Below are 22205 nucleotides of genomic sequence, written 5' to 3'. Positions count from 1 at the left end.
CTGATGTGAAGGGCCATATGCATGTGAAGCATACTTATCATATTACACTAACTTTCAAATTGATTATCACTCAGTATCTTATGTGAATAGCAAAGAAAACTGATCAGACTCCTCAGGAAATTCAGACTTATTGGGTAAATTTTGACAGAGGTTTAGAGTAGGTAGAAAAAAAGACTTTATATATTTTTTAACCATAAAAATTATGTTCTGACCTTTTTTTTAAACATCAAATGATTTAACCTTCCATTTCTCTTTCTAAATCTTAGCTTAACAAATTTCTGGATTATAACATTTATATAAAATGAAATTAAAATACATTCTAACTTTTAAGAATTATACATGAAAAAATGGCAAATATTCTACTGGTAACTACATCCTCTGAACAAAAGTTTTTGAGGTTTTGACATTGTTCATTTTCTAGATGCAACAATATAATAAAAATCAATTTGAATATGGGGAGAAGAAATACTTATTACCGCCAGAAAATCCAAAACAAAACGAATAACACAATAAAACTTTAAAAAAAAACAAACAAAAAACTTTAGGAATAAGAAATGTCTAAAACCTATATATGGAAAATATATAAAACACTCCCTTAAGATCACAAAAGTAAACCTGAACAAATGGAAAGACATAAGTGTTCTTGCACAGGTGGACAGAAAGCCTTAACATCATAAACACGCTAGTTTTCCCTCAGTTAATCTATATATTTAACATGAGCCTCCCCCCAAATAACATTAGCTATCTTTCCTGGAGCCAGACAAATTGATTTCAAAGTTTATTTAAAAGATAAAACAAGCAAGACTTGCCAGAAAAACATTGAAAAGGAGAGAAGTGAGGGGGTACTAGCCCTATTTTATATTAGGCATATTAGAAAGACTCTACCATTAAAACAAAGTGGTCCTGGTGCAGGAAAATACAACAGGCCAAAGAAACAAAAAATAATAAAATAGGCCCAGCTGTATACAGAAACCGAGGGAGCATCTGAAGCCGGTGTGGGGTTGGTTGCACCCTTTATCACATTCAAGATGGTAGAATGCTCTATAACCTAAAGAGTGGGGAAAAGCAACTATATTACTTCAACAAATAATTTGCAAAACAAAAACAAAGAGGGATTGGGAACCTACAAATTGAAAGAGACTTCTGAACCTATCCACCAAATGCAATGTGTGGACTTTGGACTCTGATTCCAACAAACCAACTGGAAAAAAAATTAAGAGAATCAGGAGAATTTACTCTCTGACTAAATATGTGATGATAAGAAATTAGTTTCAATTTTTAGATATATTAATGGTATTGTAGTTATATTTTTTAAAATGCACAATATAGAAACTTTGGTTTCCTGTTCTACGTGTAAGGAGCCTGGAAGTCACCACTCTGTCCTAACAACAAGTAAAAAGCAGAAGAGGCTGAAAAACCAACAACTCTTCTTGCATCCTTAAGAGAGGAGAGGACACAGGGCAAACCTTCGCCCCCAAGATTAGAGAGACAGGTAAGTGAATACAGGGATTCATGGCTTACTGGAGCAGAGATCTACAAGCAGAAGCCATCACGGGAACCAGTGCTGGGTAGGAAAACATGAACTGTAATTAGCAAAGGACTGGAGGCTCAGTGTGGACTGAGGCTCTGAGAGTTAAAAACTCAAGGGGAACCCGGTCATAGAGGGGCCCCCAAAATATTGTGACGTAATATTGTAAGCTCCAAGAGCTCGAACTGGTTCTCAGAGTAAGCTGGAGAAAAGTCCACTCCTGCTTTAGGCAGGAAGTGGGGAAAAGGAACCATTTTTAAATACAACAGAGCCCTCTGTTCTTAACAAAGCCAGCCCTCAGGGGAAACCAGTTAGCCAGAGCCTGACCTACTGGGGGAAGGCACGTAACCAATTCCCACCGGCTCTAGCCATCCTGTCCCACCTAAGGGGGTAGAAAAAACTGAGAAATTCTTGTGAAGCTCACAGTCCACAGGCATAAGCTCACTAATCATAAGGCTATAGAACTCTTCTCCTCCCCTCACACCTCACCATCACATTACAAAAAGCCACATTACTGCAGTTCCTTTTACCTAGTACATCATTTCTGGCTATCAAGAAAAAAATTACAAGGCACACCAAAAGGAAAAAAACACAATTTGAAGAGACAGAGCAAGCATCAGATCCAGACGTGGTAAGGATGTTGGAATTATCAGTGTGGAAATTTAAAACAATTATGATTAATAGGCTAAAGGCTCTAATAGGTAAAGTAGACAAAATGCAAGAAGAGATGGACAATGTAAGCAGACAGATGGAAATCCTGAGAAAGAACCAAAAAGAAATGCTAAAGATAAAAAATACTGTAACAGAAATGAAGAATGCCTCTGATAGGCTTATTAATAGACTGGCTGAAGAAAGAATCTCTAAGCTAGAAGATATATCAACAGAAACCCTGAAAACTGAAGAGCACAAAGAACGAAGACTGAAAAAAACAGAACAAAATATCTAAGGAATGTAGAACAACTACAAAAGATGTAACATATGTGTAATGGGTATACCAGAAGGACAAGAGAGAAAGGAACAGAAGAAATATTTGAAACAATAATGACAACAAATTTTCCCAAATTAATGTCAGACACCAAATCACAGATCCAGAATGCTCAGAGAACACCAAGCAGGATAAATTCCAAAACACTACACCTAGCCATATCATTTTGAAAGTATAACAAAATCAAAGATAAAGAAAAAAATCCTGAAAGAAGCCAGAGAGAGAAAAATTTTACCTATAGAGCAACAAAGATAAGATTACAACCAACTTCTCATAAACCACACAAGCAAGAAGAGAGTGGAGTGAAATATTTAAAGTGTTGAGAGAAAAAAACCACCATCTAGAATTCTGTACCGCATGAAATTATCCTTCAAAAGTGAAGGAGAAATAAAGACTTTCTTAGACAAACAAAAATTGAGGGGATTTGTTGCCAGTAGATCTGTCTTGCTGGATATGTTGTAAAAAAGTTCTTTAGAGAGAAAGAAAATAATATAGGTCAGAAGCTCAGACCTACATAAAGAGCAATGAAACTGAAGGCAAAATAAAAATTTTTATTTTTCCTATTTTTAATTGATGTAATAGATAACAGTTTGTTCAAAATAATAATAGGAACAAAGTATTCAATTATATATGTTTATGTATATATATGTTAATTTATGCTTATATATAAGTGAAATGAATGACAGCAATGATACAAGGGACAGAAGAGAGGAATTAGGATTGTTTTGTTATTATAAGGTACTTACACTATCTGTGAAGTGGTATAGTGTTACAGTGACTTGGATTAGCTATAAACGTATATTGCAAACTTGAGGGCCGTCACTAAAAAAGGTTGAAAAAAAAAGTGTAACAAATATGCTAAGAAAGGATATAAAATGGAATCATATAAAGTGCTCAATTAAAACCACAAAAGGCAACAAAGAAGAGTGGAAGACAAAAAGAGGACCAAATAACAGGGGCAATGAACATAAAACAGTAACAAATACAATAGATATTAATCCAACTATATCAACAATCACTTTGAACCTCAGTGGTCTAAACACACCAATTAAAAGACAGAGATTGACAAAGTGAATCAAAATAAAGGCCCAACTACACCTTGTCTACAAGAAATCCACTTTAAATATAAAGACACATATAGATTAATACTAAATGGATGAAGAAAAATATACCACACTAACACTAATCAAAAGAAAGCAGGAATAGCTATACTAATTTCAGATAGAGCAGACTTCAAAGCAAGGAAAGTTATTAGGAATAAAAAAGCTCATTATACAATGATAAAGAGGTCAACTCTCCAAGAAGACATGACAATCCTTAACTTGCATGTGACTATCAACAGAGTGTCAAATTATGTGAGGAAAAAAAATAATAGACTTGCAAAGAGAAATAGATGAATCCACTATTGTAGTTGGAGACTTCAACATCCCTCTATCAGAAGCGAACTGATTCAGCAGGCAGAAAATCTGTAAGGACATAGTTGAACTCAACAGAACCATCAATCAACTGGATATAACTGCCATTGATAGACTACTCCACCCAACCACAGCAGATTAAACATTCTTCTTAAGCTCACATAGAACATTCACCAAAATAGACCACATTCTGGGCTATAAAACACACCTTAACAAATTTAAAAGAATAGAAATCATACAATGTCTGCTCTTAGACCACAATGGAATTAAACTAGAAATCAATAACAGAAAGATAACTTGAAAATTCCAAATTACATGGAGATTCAACAACACACTTCTAAGTAATACATAGATCAAAGAAGAAACCTCAAAAGAAATATAAAATTATTTTGAACTAAATGAAAATTAAACACAACTTATTAAAATTTGTAGTATGCAGCAAAAGCGGTGCTTAGAGGGAAATTTATAGCACTGAACACATATTCAGAAAAGAACAAAGATCTAAAATCAATAATCTAAGTTTCTACCTTAGGTAACTAGAAAAAAAAGAGCAAATTAAATGCAAAGTAAGCAAAAGAAAAGAAATAATAATTAGAACAGAAATCAATGAAATTGGAAACAAGAAATCAATAGAGAAAAATCAATGAAACCAAATTTGGTTCTTGGAATAGATCAGTGTAATCAACAAGCCTCTAGCCAGGCTAACTAAGAAAAAAGAGAGGACACAAATTACTAATGTCAGAAATGAAAGAGAAGACATCACTACAGATCCTATGGGCATTAAAAGGATAATAAAGGAACACTATAAACAACTCTATGCCAACCAATTTGATAACCTAAATGAAATGGGCCAATTCCTTGAAAGATACAATCTGCCAAAACTCACACAAGAAGAAACAGAATGAGTAGGCCTATATCTATTATAGAAATTGAATGAACAATTAATAACCTTTCAAAACAGAAAGCACCAGGCCAAGATAGATTCACTGCTGAGTTTCACTAAACATTTAAGGAGGAAATGATACCAATTCTCTACAATTTCTTACAGAGGATAGAAGCAGAGAGAATACTTTCTAACTCATTCTATGAGGCCAGGATTACACTAATACCAAAAGCAGACAAAGACATTATAAGCAAACTTAGAGATCAATATCTCTCACAAACATAGGTACAAAAGTCCTCAACAAAATATAGTTGACTCTCCATATCTGCGAGTTCTGTATCCACGGATTCAATCAATCATGGATCAAAAGGCCTAAAATGGCTGCATCTGTACTGAACATGTACAGACTTTTTTATTGTCATTATGCCCTAAACAATATAATATAACAACTATTTATATAGCATTTACATTGTATTAGGTATTATACGTAATCTAGAGATGAGTTAAAGTACATGGGAGGATGTGTGTAAGTGATATGCAAATACTACACCATTTTATGTAAGGGACTTGAGCACCTGTGGATTTTGGTACCCACAGGGGGTCCTGGAAGCCCCCACGGATACCGAGGGACAATTTTCTTAGCAAATTGAATCCAGCAATGTATAAAAAGAATTATACATCATGACCAAGTGGAATTTGTTCCAGGTATGCATAGCTGGCTCAACTTCTGAAAATTAATTAATGTAATCCATCACATCAACAGGCTAAAACAGAAAAAAAATCACATGATCATATCAATAGATGCAGAAAAAGCATTTGATAAAATCCAAACCCATTCAACAGAAAAACTCTCAGTAAACTAGGTATAGAGGAGAACTTTCTCAAATTGATAAATAATATCTACAATACCTACAGCTAACATCATACTTCATGGTGAGAAACTTGAATCTTGCCCACTAAGATCAGGTACAAGGCAAAGATGTCCCCAGGCACCATGCTTTTTCCACCTCATACTAGAAATTCTAGCTAAAGCAGTAAGAACAGAAAAGGAAACAAAAGGTATCTGATTGGGAAGGAAGAAATAAAACTTTGTTCACAGATGACATGATCATCTACGTAGAAAATCCAAAAGAACTGACAAAGAAACTCCTGGAACTAACACACGATTATAGCAAAACTGCAGGATATAAGGTTAAAATACAAAAGTCAATCACTTCCTTATATACCAGCAATGAACCAGTGGAATTTGAAATTACAAAGAAATTACCATTTACATTAATAACCCCAAAAACAAAATACACAGGTATAAATCTAACAAAATATGTAGAAGACCTATACGAGGAAAACTAAAAAACTCTGATGAACAAAATCAAAGAAGTAGTAAACAAATGGAGAGATATTCATGGATAGAAAGATCAATATTGTCAAGATGCCAGTTCTTCCCAACTTTATCTATAGATTCAATGTAATCTCAATCAAAATCTCAGCAAAGTGTTTTGTGGATATCAACAAACTGATTCTAAAGTTTATATGGAGAAGCAAAAGATCCAAACAGTCAACACAATAGTGAAGGAGAAGAACAAAGCTGGAGGACTGATACTACCTTGAAGATTTACTATAAAGGTATGGTACTCAAAGCAGTGTGGCAGTGATGACTAGGTCAATGGAAAAGAACACAGAGAGCTCAGAAATAGACCTAAATAAATACAGTCAACTGATTTTTGAAAAAGGAGCAAAGGCAGTACAATGGAGTAAAGATTGTATTTTCAACACATGATGCTGGAACAACTGGACATCCACATGCAAAAAAATGAATCTAGACACAGACTTTACACCCTTCATAAAAATTAACTCAAAATGGATCCTAGACTGAAATTTAAAATGCAAAATTATAAAATGCCTAGAAGATAACATAGGAGAAAACTTAGATGACCCTGAGTTTGGTGATGACTTTTATATACAAAACCAAAGGCACAATCCATGAAAGAAAGAATTGATAAGCTAGACTAACCAAGAAAAAAAGAAGAGAATTCAAATAAATAAAATCATAAATGAAAGGGGAGACATTAAAACTGATACCACATAAATACAAATGATCATAAGAGACTGCTATGAACAATTATAGACCAATAAATTGTACAACCTAGAAGAAATGGATAAATTCCTACAACCATATATCCTACCAAGACTGAATTGTGAGGAAATAGAAAATCTGAACAGACCAATTACTAATAAGGACATTGAATCAGTAATCAAAAATTCCGAACAAAGTCCAGCTAGATGGCTGCACTGGTGAATTCTACCAATCATTTAAAGAAGAATTAATACCAATCCTTCTCAAAGTCTTCCCAAAAACAGAAGAGGAGGGAACACTTCCAAACTCATTTTACAAGGCCAGCATTACTCAGATACCAAAACCATATAAGGTAACTATAAGGAAAGAAAATTACAGGCCAATATCCATGACGAATATTGATGCAAAAATCCTCAACAAAATATTAGCAAACAAAATTCAATAATACATTAAAGGATGATACACAATGACCTAGCATGCAAGGATGGTTCAACATCTGCAAATCAAAGTGATACACCACATTAACAAAGTGAAGGATAATAAAAATCATATCATCTCAATAGATGTAGAAAAGCATTTGACAACATTCAACATCCATTCATGATAAAAATATTCAACAAAGTGAGTATAGAGGGAATGTACCTCAACATAATAAAAGGCATATATGACAAGCCCACAGCTGACATCATACTCAATGGTGAAAAATTGAAAGCTTTTCCTCTAAGATCAGGAACAAGACAAGGACGCCCACTCTCACCACTTTTATTCAACACAGTGCTGGAAGTCCTAACCAGAGGAATTAAGCAAGAAACAAAAGTAAAATGCATTCAAATCTGAAAGGGAGAAGTAAAACTGTCTCTATTTGTAGATGACATGATGTATATATAAAACCCTAAAGGACTCCACCAAAAAACTGTTACGACTAATGAACAAATTCAGTAAACTGTAGGATACAAAATCAATATACAGAAATCAGTTGTGTTTCTATATATTAACAACAGTTTGTCTAAAAAAAAACCCATTTACAATTGCATCAAAAAGAATAAAATATCTAGGAATAAATTTAACCAAGGAGGTGAAAGATCTGTTCACTGAAAACTATAAGATATTGATGAAAGAAACTGAAGAAGACACAAATAAATGGAAAGATATTCCGTGCTCATGGATTGGAAGAATTAATATTGTTAAAATGTTCAGAGAAACCAAAGTGATCTACAGATTCAATGCCATTCCTATCAAAGTTCTAAAGGCATTTTTCACAGAAACAGAAAAAAAAAAAAATCCTAAAATTTGTATGGAACCACAAAAGACCCCAAATAGCCAAAGCAATCTTTAGAAAGAAGAACAAAGCTAGACGCATCACACTCCTTGATTTTAAACTATATTACAAACCTGTAGTAACAAAACATTATGGCATTGGCATAAAAACAGACACACAGATCAACGAAACAGAATAGAGAATACAGAAATAAACCCACGCATATATGGTCAAATTACTACAAAGGAGTCAAGAATACACAATGGGGAAAAGACAGTTGCTTCAATAAATGATGTTGGGAAAATTGGATAGCCACATGCAGAAGAATGAAACTGGACCCCTATCTTACACCACACAAAAATCAACTCAAAATAGACTAAAGAATTGAATGTTTAAGACCTGACCCCATAAAACTCCTAGAAGAAAACATAGTTATCTCCTATGACACTGGTCTTGGTAATGATTTTTCAGATTTGATACCAAAAGCAAAGGCAACATAGGTAAAAATAAAAAGTGGACTCCATCAAACTAAAAAGCTTCCACACTGCGAAAAGCTTCTACATCATCAACACAATGAAAAAGCAACCTAGAGAATGACAGAAAATATTTGCAAATCATATATCTGATAAGGGGTTAATATCCAAAAAATATAAAGAATCCTATAACTCAATGGCAAAAAACCCCAAACAATCCAATTAGAAAATGGGCAGAGGAATTGAATAGACATTTTTCCAAAGAAGACATACAAATGTCCAACAGGTACAAAAAAAGGTGCTAAACATCACTAATAATCAGGGAAATGTCAATCAAAACCACAATGAATATCCCCTCACACTGATTAGAATAGCTATCATCAAAAAGAGAAGCGATACGTCTTGGCGAGGACATGGAGAAAAGGGAACCCTTGTGCACTGTTGGTGGGAATGCAAATTGGTGTAGCCACTATGGAAAACAGAATGGAGGTTCCTCAAAAAATTAAAACTAGAACTACCACATGATCCAGCAATCCCACTTCTGGGTATATATCCAAAGTAAATGAAAACAGGATATCAAAAAGATATCTGACTCTCATGTTTATTACAGCATTAATCATAATAGTCAAGGTATGGAAACAACCTAAGTGTCCATTAACAGATGAGTGGATAAAGAAAATGTGGCATATTTATATGTATATACATATACATACATATATAATGGAATATTACTCAGTCATGAGAAAGAAGGAAATCCTGCCATTTGTGACAACATGAATGGACCTTGAGGGCATTATGCTAAGTGAAATAACTGCTAAAAGAGTAAATCTTAAATGTTCTCATCACAAAAAAGACATGGTAATTATGTGACATGATCAAGCTGTTAGCTAACCCTATGGTGGTAATCATTTTGCAACATGAAACTGTGTCAAATTAACTCATTGCACTTCTTAAACTTACACAATGTTATATGTCAACTATATCTCAATAAAGCTGGAAAAAAATGTAAAAAAAAAAATAAATATTCTGATACTTGCTCTTGTAGGCACAAGAAAGGGAAACAAGAACATGGAATGAGTACACTTTGTCATCTTACTTTGCAACACTATTTTAAAATTTTTTGAAAACTTTTGTAATTTTATATAAATTATTTTAGATATAAATATATGTATTTATATTTTTATTTATATATAAATATAACATATTTTTAGATTTTTAAACAGAATTTAATGATATTTTATTCAAAAATAAAATTTATTTATAAATTTTATTATATTTGAGAATGGACCATTGGCTTTACAAAGGGAATTAAAAGATTCACTTTCTCATTCCACAGCTGTTTCACTGGGAAAAGATGAAAACAATACATCAGAGATTTCTCTGACTCATGGGAGGGAGACATCTACTGCAAAGGAAGTGGGCTAAACTATCAATGAAAAGCAAATATGAGCAAAGTTATTCTTTCCTTGGCTTTATAGATGTTGATAATTTACCTGATTGTGTCTCATTCAATAAAATGTTTTCAAATACCATTATAGTGCTAGTTAACTGCGGCATCAATTTGAGACCAATCATTCAGAGTCCAAACAAAAAGGAATTAAATAATTCAAACGTAGATGTGATAAGTCAACATTTCATCAACAGAACTGTATTTCTGCCTTAAAATGGAATCTCTAGATATGGCTGGACTAGCTGTGTTGCTTGTATTCATATGGTATCAGCACCAACTAAGGACAGGAGCTCTTTTAGGTGAAACTGGCAATATATACACGTGGTATAGAAATACTTAAAGTGTTGAATAATTATTTTGAGTCTCATGGTTTTTCCTGAACAACTGTGCTAATGTTTGCACTCACAGTGCAGAAGCAATTGTGGGTAAAACTGCAGTGCCGGGCACAAATCAGAGCAGGGATGGCAGTCAGTGTGTTCTTCACCACTCCATACTCACAGTAAAGACACTGCCAGTTTCACATAAAAATGTGTTTGGTGAAGCAGTATAAAATATTAACCTTATTAAATTTTACCCTTGAGAATACTTTTTATTAAAAAAAATTCTGTGTGGTGAGAAGGAAAGTATGCATAAAGCACCTCTGTGACATAAAAACTATGGTTGTCTAGAAGAAAAATACCTGTCTGACTGTTTGAGCTGCCAGATCAACTAGCGACATTTTTTTTTCATGGAAATTGACTTGAAAGAATGACTGGCAGACAAACAATGGTTACTCACACTTGAGTGTTTGGCACATACTTTCTCAAAAATTAGCAAAGTGACCCTAGTACCTCAAGGAAAACAACTGACAGTATTTGTAGCCAATGCTAAATTTGAATTCTTAAGCAGAAATTAGAATCTTGGAAAATTTGTTTCCGCCAACATGAGCTTGACAGCTCCCCAATACTTAAAGACATTTCTGATGAGATTAGTGGTGATGGGAATGAATGTCAGTTTTGATACTGTAAAATGAAATGTGTCAAATGTTTGGAAGATCTGCATAACTTAATGAACCAATATTTCCAAATGCACCATGCACAAGGCTACACAATCCTGCCTGGGCAAAAGATCCAGTGAAAGCGCAAGACAGATCAATGCATTTTAATTTAACAGTATGAAAAGCTCATTCATATAATTTCAGATTCCACATTGCAGCTAACCTTTAAAAAACTACCATTTTCAAATTTTGGTAGGGTATCCAAGGAGAATATTTACAATTATTCTACTGAAGAATTTAAAATATTCTAAATTATTTAAAATATTTAATATCTAAATATTTAAAATATTATTAAAATATTCCTCTTTTCCAACTACATATCTGTGTAAGGCTGGATTTTCCTTCATATGCTTCAACTAAAACAACACATCACACCAGACTGAATGCAGAACATGTAGGCGAACAAAGCTGTCTTCTACATCAGACAATAAAGAGATTTGCAAAAATGTAAAACAATGCCACTCCTATTAAACATTTTTTTTCTTGGAAAAGATCATTGTTTTTCATAAAAATATGCTATTTGTGTTAACGTGTAATCAATTTATTGTTATTTTAAAATGAAGTAATAAATATTTAAAAAATTTGTTTTAATTTCAAGTATGATAAATATTGATAAATATAACCCCCGTTTAAAAAAAAAGCTCATTGAGATCCTCAATAATCTTTAAAAGGGTAAAGTAGCACTGAGACCAAAACGTTTGAAAACTGCATTTCCAACATACTGAAGTATTCTAAGAAAAGGAAAAACAAAGTTGGATGATAGGGTAAATAGACATCACTTACAGCAAAAAGGCCTCATTCACAGCACCGAAGAACTCAGGCCACAGCACCTCCTGAGGTTCATGTCCATGGCAGGTGAGCAGAGCCAACACCAGTGGTTCAAAATCTGGCAGAGTAACAAGTGGGACACAAACTCGTGACAGGGACCTTACTCGTTCAGGAGCCATTCTACGGATTAAATAAAATAAGAAATAATTACCCAAATATTAGAGCCACGTTTAATTAGAGACATAAAATCTTCATGCTGAAAAGGCTGATGACAGGTCACTTGCTTTGCCTCGCACACAAAGAGGGCTACCCGAACCCATCTATGAACTCTCTTCTCTTACTCAATTCTCTAGGAAGAAACTCTTCAGCTGAAGCTCCCATTTTAAAGTCACTCGTTGTCAGGACTTGGGCATAACTATCTATAGGCACCTTCAACTTACCATGCCCAAAACAGAGCTCTGGAATTTGTTCCCCAAATATTGTCTTCCCCCAGTGCTCCCAATCTCATGAGCTCAGGCCAAAGCCTTTGAAGTTCAACCTCAACTCCTCACTTTCTCTCATGCCCCTTATCTGATCCAGCGGTAATTACTGTCAATTAACTTGACTACTTCTCTACACTTTCATCACTGCCCCCTAATTCAACCTCACATTCAGCCTGGGTTACTGTACGAGCCTCCGAAGTTTTTCCCTGCTTCTGCCCTCACCCTCATCATTTACCATCAGAACAGTTCCAGCAACCTTTTAAAAAAATCAGATCACTTCACTGGTCTGCTCAAAGCTTTGCAATGGCTTCACTTCTCACACAGAGCACACACACAGTCTTACACTAGCCGCGGAGGCCTTCCATGATGGGGCCCCCTCTGTTTCTCTGGCTTCATCTCCTTCCACACTTACCCCTGCTCATTCTGCTCCGGCCTTACAGGCCTCCAACTACTCCAGATAAGGCCCTCTTGTTCATTCTGCCTGGAACACATGGCTAGCCTCATTTCTTATAGGTCTCAGCTCAAATGTTGCTTTATGTGAAGGCTTCCCTGACCATCCCATATAAACGCACCGACAATACTGTGGCAACAAGCCACACGTGGCGATTTAAATTTACATTAATTTAAATGAAATAAAATTTAAAATTCCATTCTTCAGTTGCACTGGCCACATATCAAGTGTTCAACAGCTACATGAGGCTAGTGGCTCACAGTATTGGATGACGCATATTTACAGGACCTGTCTGTTACCGCAGAAAGTTCCACTGGACAGCAGAGCTTAACACAGCGAGTGCCCTCCTACCCCTCTGTGTACTTTCTCTCTCTCTCACCCTGATTCACTTTCCTCCAGGGTCCTTTCATCACTGACCTATAATGTATTTACTTGTTTACTGTTCCTGGTCTGCTTCTCCCTGCTAGGATATCAGCTCTAGGAGCGCAGGCGTTTTTCTCTATTCTGCTCACTGCTCTATTCCTAGCACGTGGGGACAACTCCTTACACATACTACATGCTCAAGAAATAGATGTTAAATGAAGAAATGAACTAGAGATCAATAAAATGAAAGTTTGGGATGTATGCTATTAGATCTTTTTCTAGGTATTTTCATATATAATCATAAATCTAGAAACTTAGAAATGGAACCACGATATAGAACATACAGTCCCTCAATTTTTGGACTTGCTATTATTAAAAAGTATGTGTCCTATAATTTAACAGTGCCTCTATTTACAGGCATTTAGGTTTCTCCTAATTTTTCACTATTACAAACTCTGCTGCAGTGGTGTCCCTGCACAGGCCCGACTGTGCGTCAGTGAATATTTGCATATTAAATTGCATTCCAAAAGACTACCAATTTACCTTTCCACTCTTGCCAGTGATATTATTCTCGTTATTTTTATTTCTTGCTAATCTGGACAAAAATTATCCCATTGCTTTCACTTGCATTTTCCTGATAACTTTCGAGATTGAGTATGTTTCTTTGTTATCCACTGTATGTCCTCTTCAGTGAATGTATTTTTATTCGTTTAATAAATATTTTTTGAACCCTCACTATATTCAAGGCTGCCTGTGGTGTTCATGATACAAAGGCAAAGACAAAGCCTAGTAATGGAGAGAATGAAATGCCAGGATGATATCAAGCACCACGCTGAAAAGTAAAGCACACTGACAGGTTAAGGAGGGCGAGAACTGACTGAGGGGAACGTTTGAGCAGAGATGTAAAGGAAGTATATGAACAAACCATGTACACATCTGGGAGAAAAATGTTGCAAGCAGACACAAAGCAAATGCAAAGTCTCTGAGTATCCGAATACAGCAAGGAGGCCAAGGTGGCGAGACCACGGTGAATGTGGGAGGGGAAGAGAAGTCAGGCTTTTGTAGACCATTGTAAGAGCCTGGGATATTTTTTTTTAACTTACTTTTATCAAACTTATAGTTACAACTACCATAAATAATCAAATAACTCTTCAAAGCTTATGAAAAACAGTAGCTTTTAAAAGAGCACTCCCATTCCCATTTTCTGATCTCAGAGGCAACCATTTTCAAGCCTAACTTATATTTTAGATATTCAATATGTTGTTTTTCCCTGGGTTTAATGACTGTTACTTGGTTTGCTTGTTTGCACTGATTATTATTTTAACCCCAAACTCCCATTGAAGTGTGTAATCTCCTTGTAATACCTTCAAACATATCTGACATTCTACCACTTTAATCTTCAAGAAATTTCTCTTAGAACCTCCTGACCTGTTCCAATTTGGACAGGTTGCTTTCTATTCCCTCTGTACACTTATTATCTTGGGATCTCCATCCTGGTGATTTCCTTCACTTCTCTCTTGGATCCCATATTTTATTTCTTGGTTTATTCTTCTTATGTGGGAAAAGGTACATCAGAGATAAAGTATTTGAGACCTTGCAAGTTTAAAAATATCTTTATTTTACTCTCTCACATTTGATTGATACTTTGGCGAGTATAGAGTTCTGGTCATTTTCCTACAGAATTGTTAAAGCGTGGTTCTACTGTCTTTTAGCTTCCAGTGATGTTCTTCAGAAGTCCTATGCTATTATGAATCCTGATCTTTTACATAAGCCCTGTTTTTACTCCTTGGAGGCTCTTGGATATCCTCTTTGAAATTTTCACAGTGATGTGTCTTGGTATGGATTTATTTTTATTCACTGTGCTAAGCACTCAGTGAATCTTAAATCAGGAAAGTTCTCTTGGATTATTTCTTTGATAATTTCCTACCCATTCTTTTCTCTGTTCTCTCTTTCTGGGAACTCCAATTTTTTGGATACTAAACTTCCTGGACAGTTCTCTATCTTTTCTTTCTTATTTTTCATCACTTGGTCTTTTTGCTTTAGATTTTGAAAGAACTGTTCAACTTTACCTACTAATCCTTTTATTATGTTTTCCATTACCATTCTCTCATTATTAATTTCCAAGAACTATTTGTCTCATCCTCTGGAGGTTCCTTTCTTTTTAAATAGCATCTTGTTTTTATTGAATGAATGTTACCTTTTATTTTTATGGAGAAATTGATATTAATTTATTTGAGATGTTCTTTTCTTTGAATAATCTTTTTTTTCTTTATTTTCAATGGTTCCTACTTTTTCATATTATATGGTTAAAATTATTTCCTTAAATAACTGGTGACCATTGCCTGTCAGCTTATATTTAAGAGTCAGGAACTAAAAAGCTAGTAGGAAGTTATATGTGCATGGGTGGTGCAAGCTGATTGTGACACTGTAGAACAGCAGTTTTTAGACTTTTTTGGTTTCAAAACACTGTTGCACTCTTAAAAATTACTGAGAACACCAAAGAGCTTTTGTTTCTGAGGTTCAGACTACCAATATTCACCGTGTTTGAAATTAAAACAGAGACACCTAAAATATTTATTAATTTACTAAAAATAACAATAATAAACCCATGAGATGTTAACATGAATCACGTTTTATTAAACACTAACTATATTTTACAAAACAAAAAAATATTTAGTGAGAAGAGTGGCACTCTTTTACATGTTTGCAAATCTCTTCACTATATGGCCTGGAAGAGGACAGTTGGATTCTTATATTTACTTCTGCATTCAATCTGTTGCAATATGTTGTTTGGTTGAAGTATATGAAGACAGTCTAGCCCTACAAAGATATGTAATTTAAGAGGCAGGAGTATTTTAATAGCCTCTTCATATAATTGTGCATATTCTCCTTTGATACTATACCAAAACTCATCAAGCATTGCCCACTCTGGTTCCTGCAAGCCTGTTTAGGAACGTAGGTATGGCTGCCTGCCACAGGTCTAGGGGGTTGGTGATGGGTAGTCTCTACCATAACAACCGCTGAAATTAACCACAACTTACTGGCCAAGCCTTCACCTGAAAGCTCCAAGTCTTCAAATAGACTGCAGAATTCCAAAATAGTTACATCAGACAGATTCTGTCAATAAAATTTTTGTCTAGGTGAAGAGATGGATTCCTGGCACTTCCTACTCCACCATCTTCCCTGACATCCCCTTTTGATCTCTTATCCAAAAAAGGAAAAAACAAAAAAGCTTTTCTTAGTTTCCATCTCTTTGTCCTTTTGTATTACACCCTAGGAGAACTACTTGGTTCAATCTTTTAAGTCATTATTTGCTATTCAACTGTATCTCCTATTTAGCCTGTTTATTGGTTTTTCTTCTTTTCCCTTAAGTTCCCTCTTAAAAAAAAAAAACTTATTCCTATTTCAAGCATTTGATAGTTTGTCTTACTATTCTTAGGACAATTACACTTTTTTAAAAAAAATCCACTTGCTCGTCCTAGGGAATGCATTTAATTGTTGCATTTGCATCTTCTATTTGTTGAATTTGGTTCATTTTTCCTTATGGTGGTGGTTTTCCATGAATATCTAGTGATTTTTGTTTATTCGCTCTTTCTGGAATTTGGGATTCCACATTAGCCTCTCCATGAATGCTCTGTTTAATGTAGCCTGCCTCCAGTACTTGTGGGGAGGGATAGGATGTAGTGCTGGTTGGGGTTGCCAATAAATTGTATTCTGGGTATTAGACCACTCCCAAACTTGCTGGGAGTTGATAGCCATTTGGTGCTTGTTTCTCCTCCAAAGCTTCCTCCCTCCTTCTTGTTGGAACAGCACATCTCTATTGTCTCTTATTTGGGGACAGTGGATAAGGAGAAGTGTATGAGGGCCTGGCCGGCTGGCTGCTATTACTGCAGTAGTCCAACAAGTTATCTCGTTGGCTGCCAGGAACCCTCCTACTCCTTGAATCCATCCCCAAAGTAACATTTACCTTTTGCAGTAGTCCTCTCTCCCAAGCTTTTTGGGCTGTGGTATTTTCCTTCAAAAATACCTCACTATCTACGATTGTAAGCCTTTCTCATAATTTGTGGTTCAGCAAAAGCCTCCCTTGTTTTATAGTATTATATATTTAATTGTTAAAATTCCCCCATCATTTCTAGGAGTCGGAAGTATAAAGTGAATGCTAGGACATTCATGTGCTTAGCTCATCACTTGATTTAGTTTCTTACAGCACATTTTCATCTTATTCTCTCCTGACTAGACTATGAGACAAGACTCATAGGTCTTGCACTTTAGTCTTTAGGATCTGTCCAACTTCTCTACATCAGAGCTACTCAAAGTATGGTCCTCGAATCAGCAGCATCAGCATCCCCAGGAGTGAGGCCAAAGAATCTGTTTACATTTTTCCAGGGGATTCTTACGCACACTGAAGTTTGAGAAATGCTGCTCTATATGCCCTCTTTAGTAGCAGTCCCCAGAACTAGATATCAATCTCTAGTAATAATCTGAATACTTTAAGGAAATATGACAGAATTGTATTTAAGGTTTATATTTTTACTGATTCCTATAAATTATTAGTTTAGCTGTATTATTTTCTTGATAATCAACAGTAAAATTCTCAAAGATAATTTTTTGTCAAACTACACAATGATTTCTTCTCATGTGTGAACAGTTTGTCTTTTCTCCTCAAATATTTATCTTTTCTAAAATTCACTTCTTGTTCTTTACCACTTTCCTAAATGACTGAGGTCACTTCAACAACATTTGTCTTCCGTAGTGCTCTAACATCTTTCTCAAACTCACCATCAAAGTGGTTTTAGACCTAAAATTAATATATTTTTGAGCCCAACATCTAAGTTGTTAACAAAAAGACATACTTAGCTTGAGTTGTAAAAACCTTAAGCTTCTGGAATATATGAGCTTACTAGATGGAATAAGAGAGGAGGAAAGTTGTTGTGTATATGTGTGTGTGTGAGATGTAGAACACTTTTTCGTGTGTATATTTTGCACAGAATCTAGCAGAATATTTTGCATACAGTAAGGGCTCTATGAATGTTTGAGAAACTGAAAAATATGCCTGAGAGTTACATGTACTCATAATAAATCCAAAACTCTGAAACAAAGAAGCAGGGAGGTGGTGATCTTTCCCTCTAGCCTTGTTTTATCAATCTTCCTCTCTAAAAGACCTATAAGTGCAACTTTTCTCTCATTATCTTTAAGAAAGAAGGAGAGTCAGAGACTATCACTGGTGACTGGGTGGGTGGAAAAGACGACCTGGGCACCAATGGCATTTAGCAAGCACTGAAGCTTACAGGCTGCAGATTATATCTCCCAAATAGGCTGAAAAAGGTCCAAAAATAATTTTCATGAAAAGTTCTCAATTTTCACGTAAACACAGGTAGCTCTTGGTTCTACCAAAACGCAAACAGGCCAACTGATAATCTTCTGAAGGGCTTCAAAGTGCTCATGGCCTTCACAGCTCCTTCTTTTGATCTGAAGCTTGCCAGAACATGGAGATCCAACTTCAACTGGAGTGATGCAATACTTGCCAGACTGTATTACACGAAGCATGAGGTCTTGATTGATTGCCAGAGCAGCACTTCCAAATTATTTTTGCACAGGAATTCAACTGCAGAATGCTCAACGGCAACCATATACTGCTGGAAACATCCTTCCCATGTGGTTGTACTGAAGCTTCCAAACCATCTTCAGCAAACTACAGAACTACAAGATAAGCTGATGAGGCTCAGAAAGTCCACAACGTCACTCTGTCTAGATGGTTTGTAGCAAAGAAGAAGAGAGAATTTAAACATTCTGTCACTGAATTGTTGATTTTACTTGGTGGCAAGTGAAACTCTATTTAAAATGCTGTGACAAGACCATTTATCATATCTCTAAAAATAAGGCAAAAGGAAACTAAGCAGATTTTCCTTTTTTTGTTGTTCCTCTGACAATTTATGCATCAAAGTTATTAGATTAATTTCTAGATCTTCTACAAGTCTTTTGAATCTTTTGAAATGAACTTTAAACATTCAAATGGTGAAAAGTGAAAAGAATGCGTAGGTGCTCTCTATAAAAAAACAAACAGGGGCCGGCCCACTGTTCTCGGGTTCAGATCTCGGGTGCGGACCTACACACTGCTTGTCAAGCCATGCTGTCGCAGGCGTCCCACATATAAAGTGGAGGAAGATGGGCATGGATGTTAGCTCAGGGCCAATCTTCCTCAGCAAAAGGAGGAGGATTGGCAACAGATGTTAGCTCAGAGCTAATCTTCCTCAACAAAAAAAAAAACCCCAAACAAACCACAGAGAAAACCAATATAGCACTGTTTACATGGTGTTTAAGTTTGAGAGGCTTTTGGCTGGTTGAACATCTGAAGTCATAACTAGTGGAAGGAAAGTAATGATAAAACTCACATTTCATAAATAATGCGAATATCTGGATTCAAGATTGTAGAAAGTAGTTTGCCCACTATGCTGTATTCTGATTCTTCTTTGATTTTTAAATCTTAAAAATGTACAGAAAACTTCAGATATACAATAAAGAAAATTTATATATTATTATGATACACATGTTAATCATTATTATAACTTATGACAGCAACAACTACAATAGCTCCAGCATATTCGGCAGCTCTTTCAAATGTTATCGTGATGCCATTTCTCTACCTGATTTCATGAAATCAGTTTCTAGTCAAGACAAGAGAGCACACTTGGTTGAATTTATAATTCACTAGGGAATTGTAGACTTAGAGTTCTGAGTCTCACACAAGCTTTTAGGATCCAGGTTCTTTTATGAATGGAGAACAGAAGTTCCTGGTTTTAGATCTTAAAAGCAGGACTTTAAAACCTCATGAAGAGACTTAAAAATTATGCTGGGCATCAAACTGCTTTTTAAATTCAATCTTCTGATAAGGATAAGTGAACTTAATCCAAGAGATTGAATTTCCCTAAAAACTCAACACATTCAGAAAAATACCTGCAAGAAATTTATCTTGTTGAATTCTACAATTCTTTAAAAAAAAAAAACACTCCACAGTAAACATCATTCAATAGAGCAAATTAGGAATGTATCAGATGCGTCAGTGTCCACAGCACATTCTACTAGCACAGGCATCTCATATTCTTGGTAAATTCAGTAAAGAATTTTACTAATTACATCATACATTTGCTTTGACTAAGAATGCCCTAAACTAATAACCAAATTAATCACCATTTTATCCTTGCTGCTACTGCCAGCCAGGGCACCAGCATGGACATCCTTCAGTGGACTTTGCTTTTCACCAGGGAATTTTTCCATATTGTTTTTTGTGTGTGTGTGAGGAAGATTAGCCCTCAGCCAACATCCGTTGCCAATCCTCCTCTTTTTGCTGAGGAAGACTGGCCCCGGGCCAATGTTCTTGCCCACCTTCGTCTACTTGACATGGGACGCCGCCACAACATGGCCTGACAATCAGCGCGCCGGTCTGCGCCCAGGACCTGAACCCACAAACCCTGGGCTGCCGAAGCAGAGCGCGCGAACCCAACCACTAGCCACTGGGCCGGCCCCTCCATGTTGTTTTTGAAAAACAAACATCATTCATAAAGAAACAGTCATGAATTTGGGAATGAACCTGCCACAGAAAATGGTCCCACTTGACACAAATGGAAGTTTTTCAGCTATAAAGAGCATATCAGCTAATACCTTCCAGCACGCTCTCCTATTTGTGGTCAGCAGAGTTTAGATGCCTTTCTGAACTGCTGTCTTCTCCTGTCCAAGGATGAGCAAATGAAAAGCACAAATAATTCTGAGGAAAGAGTCTGGAAAGACCAGTATAAGCAAATATGAGTAGAGTGCAAAAAGACGTAAACAAAGGGAAAAAATACTGCAAAAAGGAATAAATACGAAGCAATCTAAGGCTGATTAAAGATGATTATTTTTTTCATGAACTACACCTGCTAATTTGGAAACAAGACCCTGAGGCAGGAAATAATTTATTATGACTAATATCTTTTCTTTTTAGTATTTTACTAGGTAACACTATTTTAGTTTTTAAAGTTTTATTATAAAATACTTATGACATGGAAAACATAATTATTATAACATCCTGTGTACCCATTGCCCAGATTTTACAATGCTAACCTTTTATTAATATTTCTATTTGATATTTTAAAGAAATAAGATGTTTCAATTACAGTTGAAACACCCTTCTCCCATCCCATTTGCTCTTCCCTTTCCCAGGAGTTAGCACTCCCCTGAAGCTGGTGTAGGTCCTTTCTGTCTAGTTTAACACTTTAACTTTATATGCATACATTGTTTTGAGTGTTTTAAAATTTTATATAAGTAATGACATTATTACGGATATCTTTTTGCAACTTCCTTGCTATTCTGTTCCATGGTCTAAGATGTGTCTAGCTTTATGTCAATACCAAATTGTTTTGATGAATGTAACTTTGTAATGTGTTTTAAAATCAGGAACTGTGAGGCCTCAGGTTTTGTTTTTTTCTTTCAAGACTGTTTTGGCTATTTGGGGTCCTTTGAGAGTCTATATGAATTTTAAGATTTTTCTTCTATTTCTGCAAAAGAAAAATGCCATTTGGATTTTGATAGGATTGCATCGTATCTATAGACTGCTTCGGGTTGTATGGATTTTTAACAATATTAAGTCTTCCAAGCTGTGAACACAGGATGCCTTTCCATTTATTTGTGTCATATTTAACTTCTTTCACCAATGTTTTGTAGTTTGCTGTGTACCAGTCTTTCACCTCCTTGATTAAGTCCATCCCTAAGTATTTTGTTCTTTTTAATGCTATTGTAAATGAGACTTTCTTTAAATTTCCTTTTTGGATTGCTAATTGTTATTTTATATAAATGCAACTGATTTTTGAGTCTTAATTTTTTTCTGCAACTTTACTGAATTCATTTATCACTTCCAACAGTCTTCTGTGGAATGTTTAGGGTTTTCTACATATAAGATCATGTCATTTATGAACAGAGATAACTTTACTTCTTCCTTTTAGATTTGGATGCCTTTTATTTCGTTGTCTTGCCTAATTGTTCTGGCTAAGATTTCCAGTACTATGT

At 35.3% G+C, this 22205-nt stretch overlaps 1 protein-coding gene across 9 annotated transcripts in view; it reads right to left on the bottom strand.

The window, feature by feature from the left end:
• FANCC (FA complementation group C) overlaps positions 1–22205 on the bottom strand; it is a 265045-nt gene that overhangs the window by 50353 nt on the left and 192487 nt on the right. For all 9 annotated transcript variants that reach the window (XM_087444295.1, XM_087444301.1, XM_087444298.1 and 6 more), the window contains one exon: positions 11886–12050. In XM_087444295.1, coding sequence (XP_087300421.1) covers positions 11886–12050 — 165 coding nt within the window. The remainder of the gene's footprint in view (positions 1–11885; positions 12051–22205) is intronic.

Source organism: Ceratotherium simum, chromosome 20 (assembly GCF_057802395.1).
Source record: "Ceratotherium simum simum isolate JZ-2026a chromosome 20, ASM5780239v1, whole genome shotgun sequence".
Taxonomy (NCBI): domain Eukaryota; kingdom Metazoa; phylum Chordata; class Mammalia; order Perissodactyla; family Rhinocerotidae; genus Ceratotherium; species Ceratotherium simum.
Note: the sequence above shows the minus strand (reverse complement) of the source record. Positions and strands in the feature narration are given on the sequence as shown.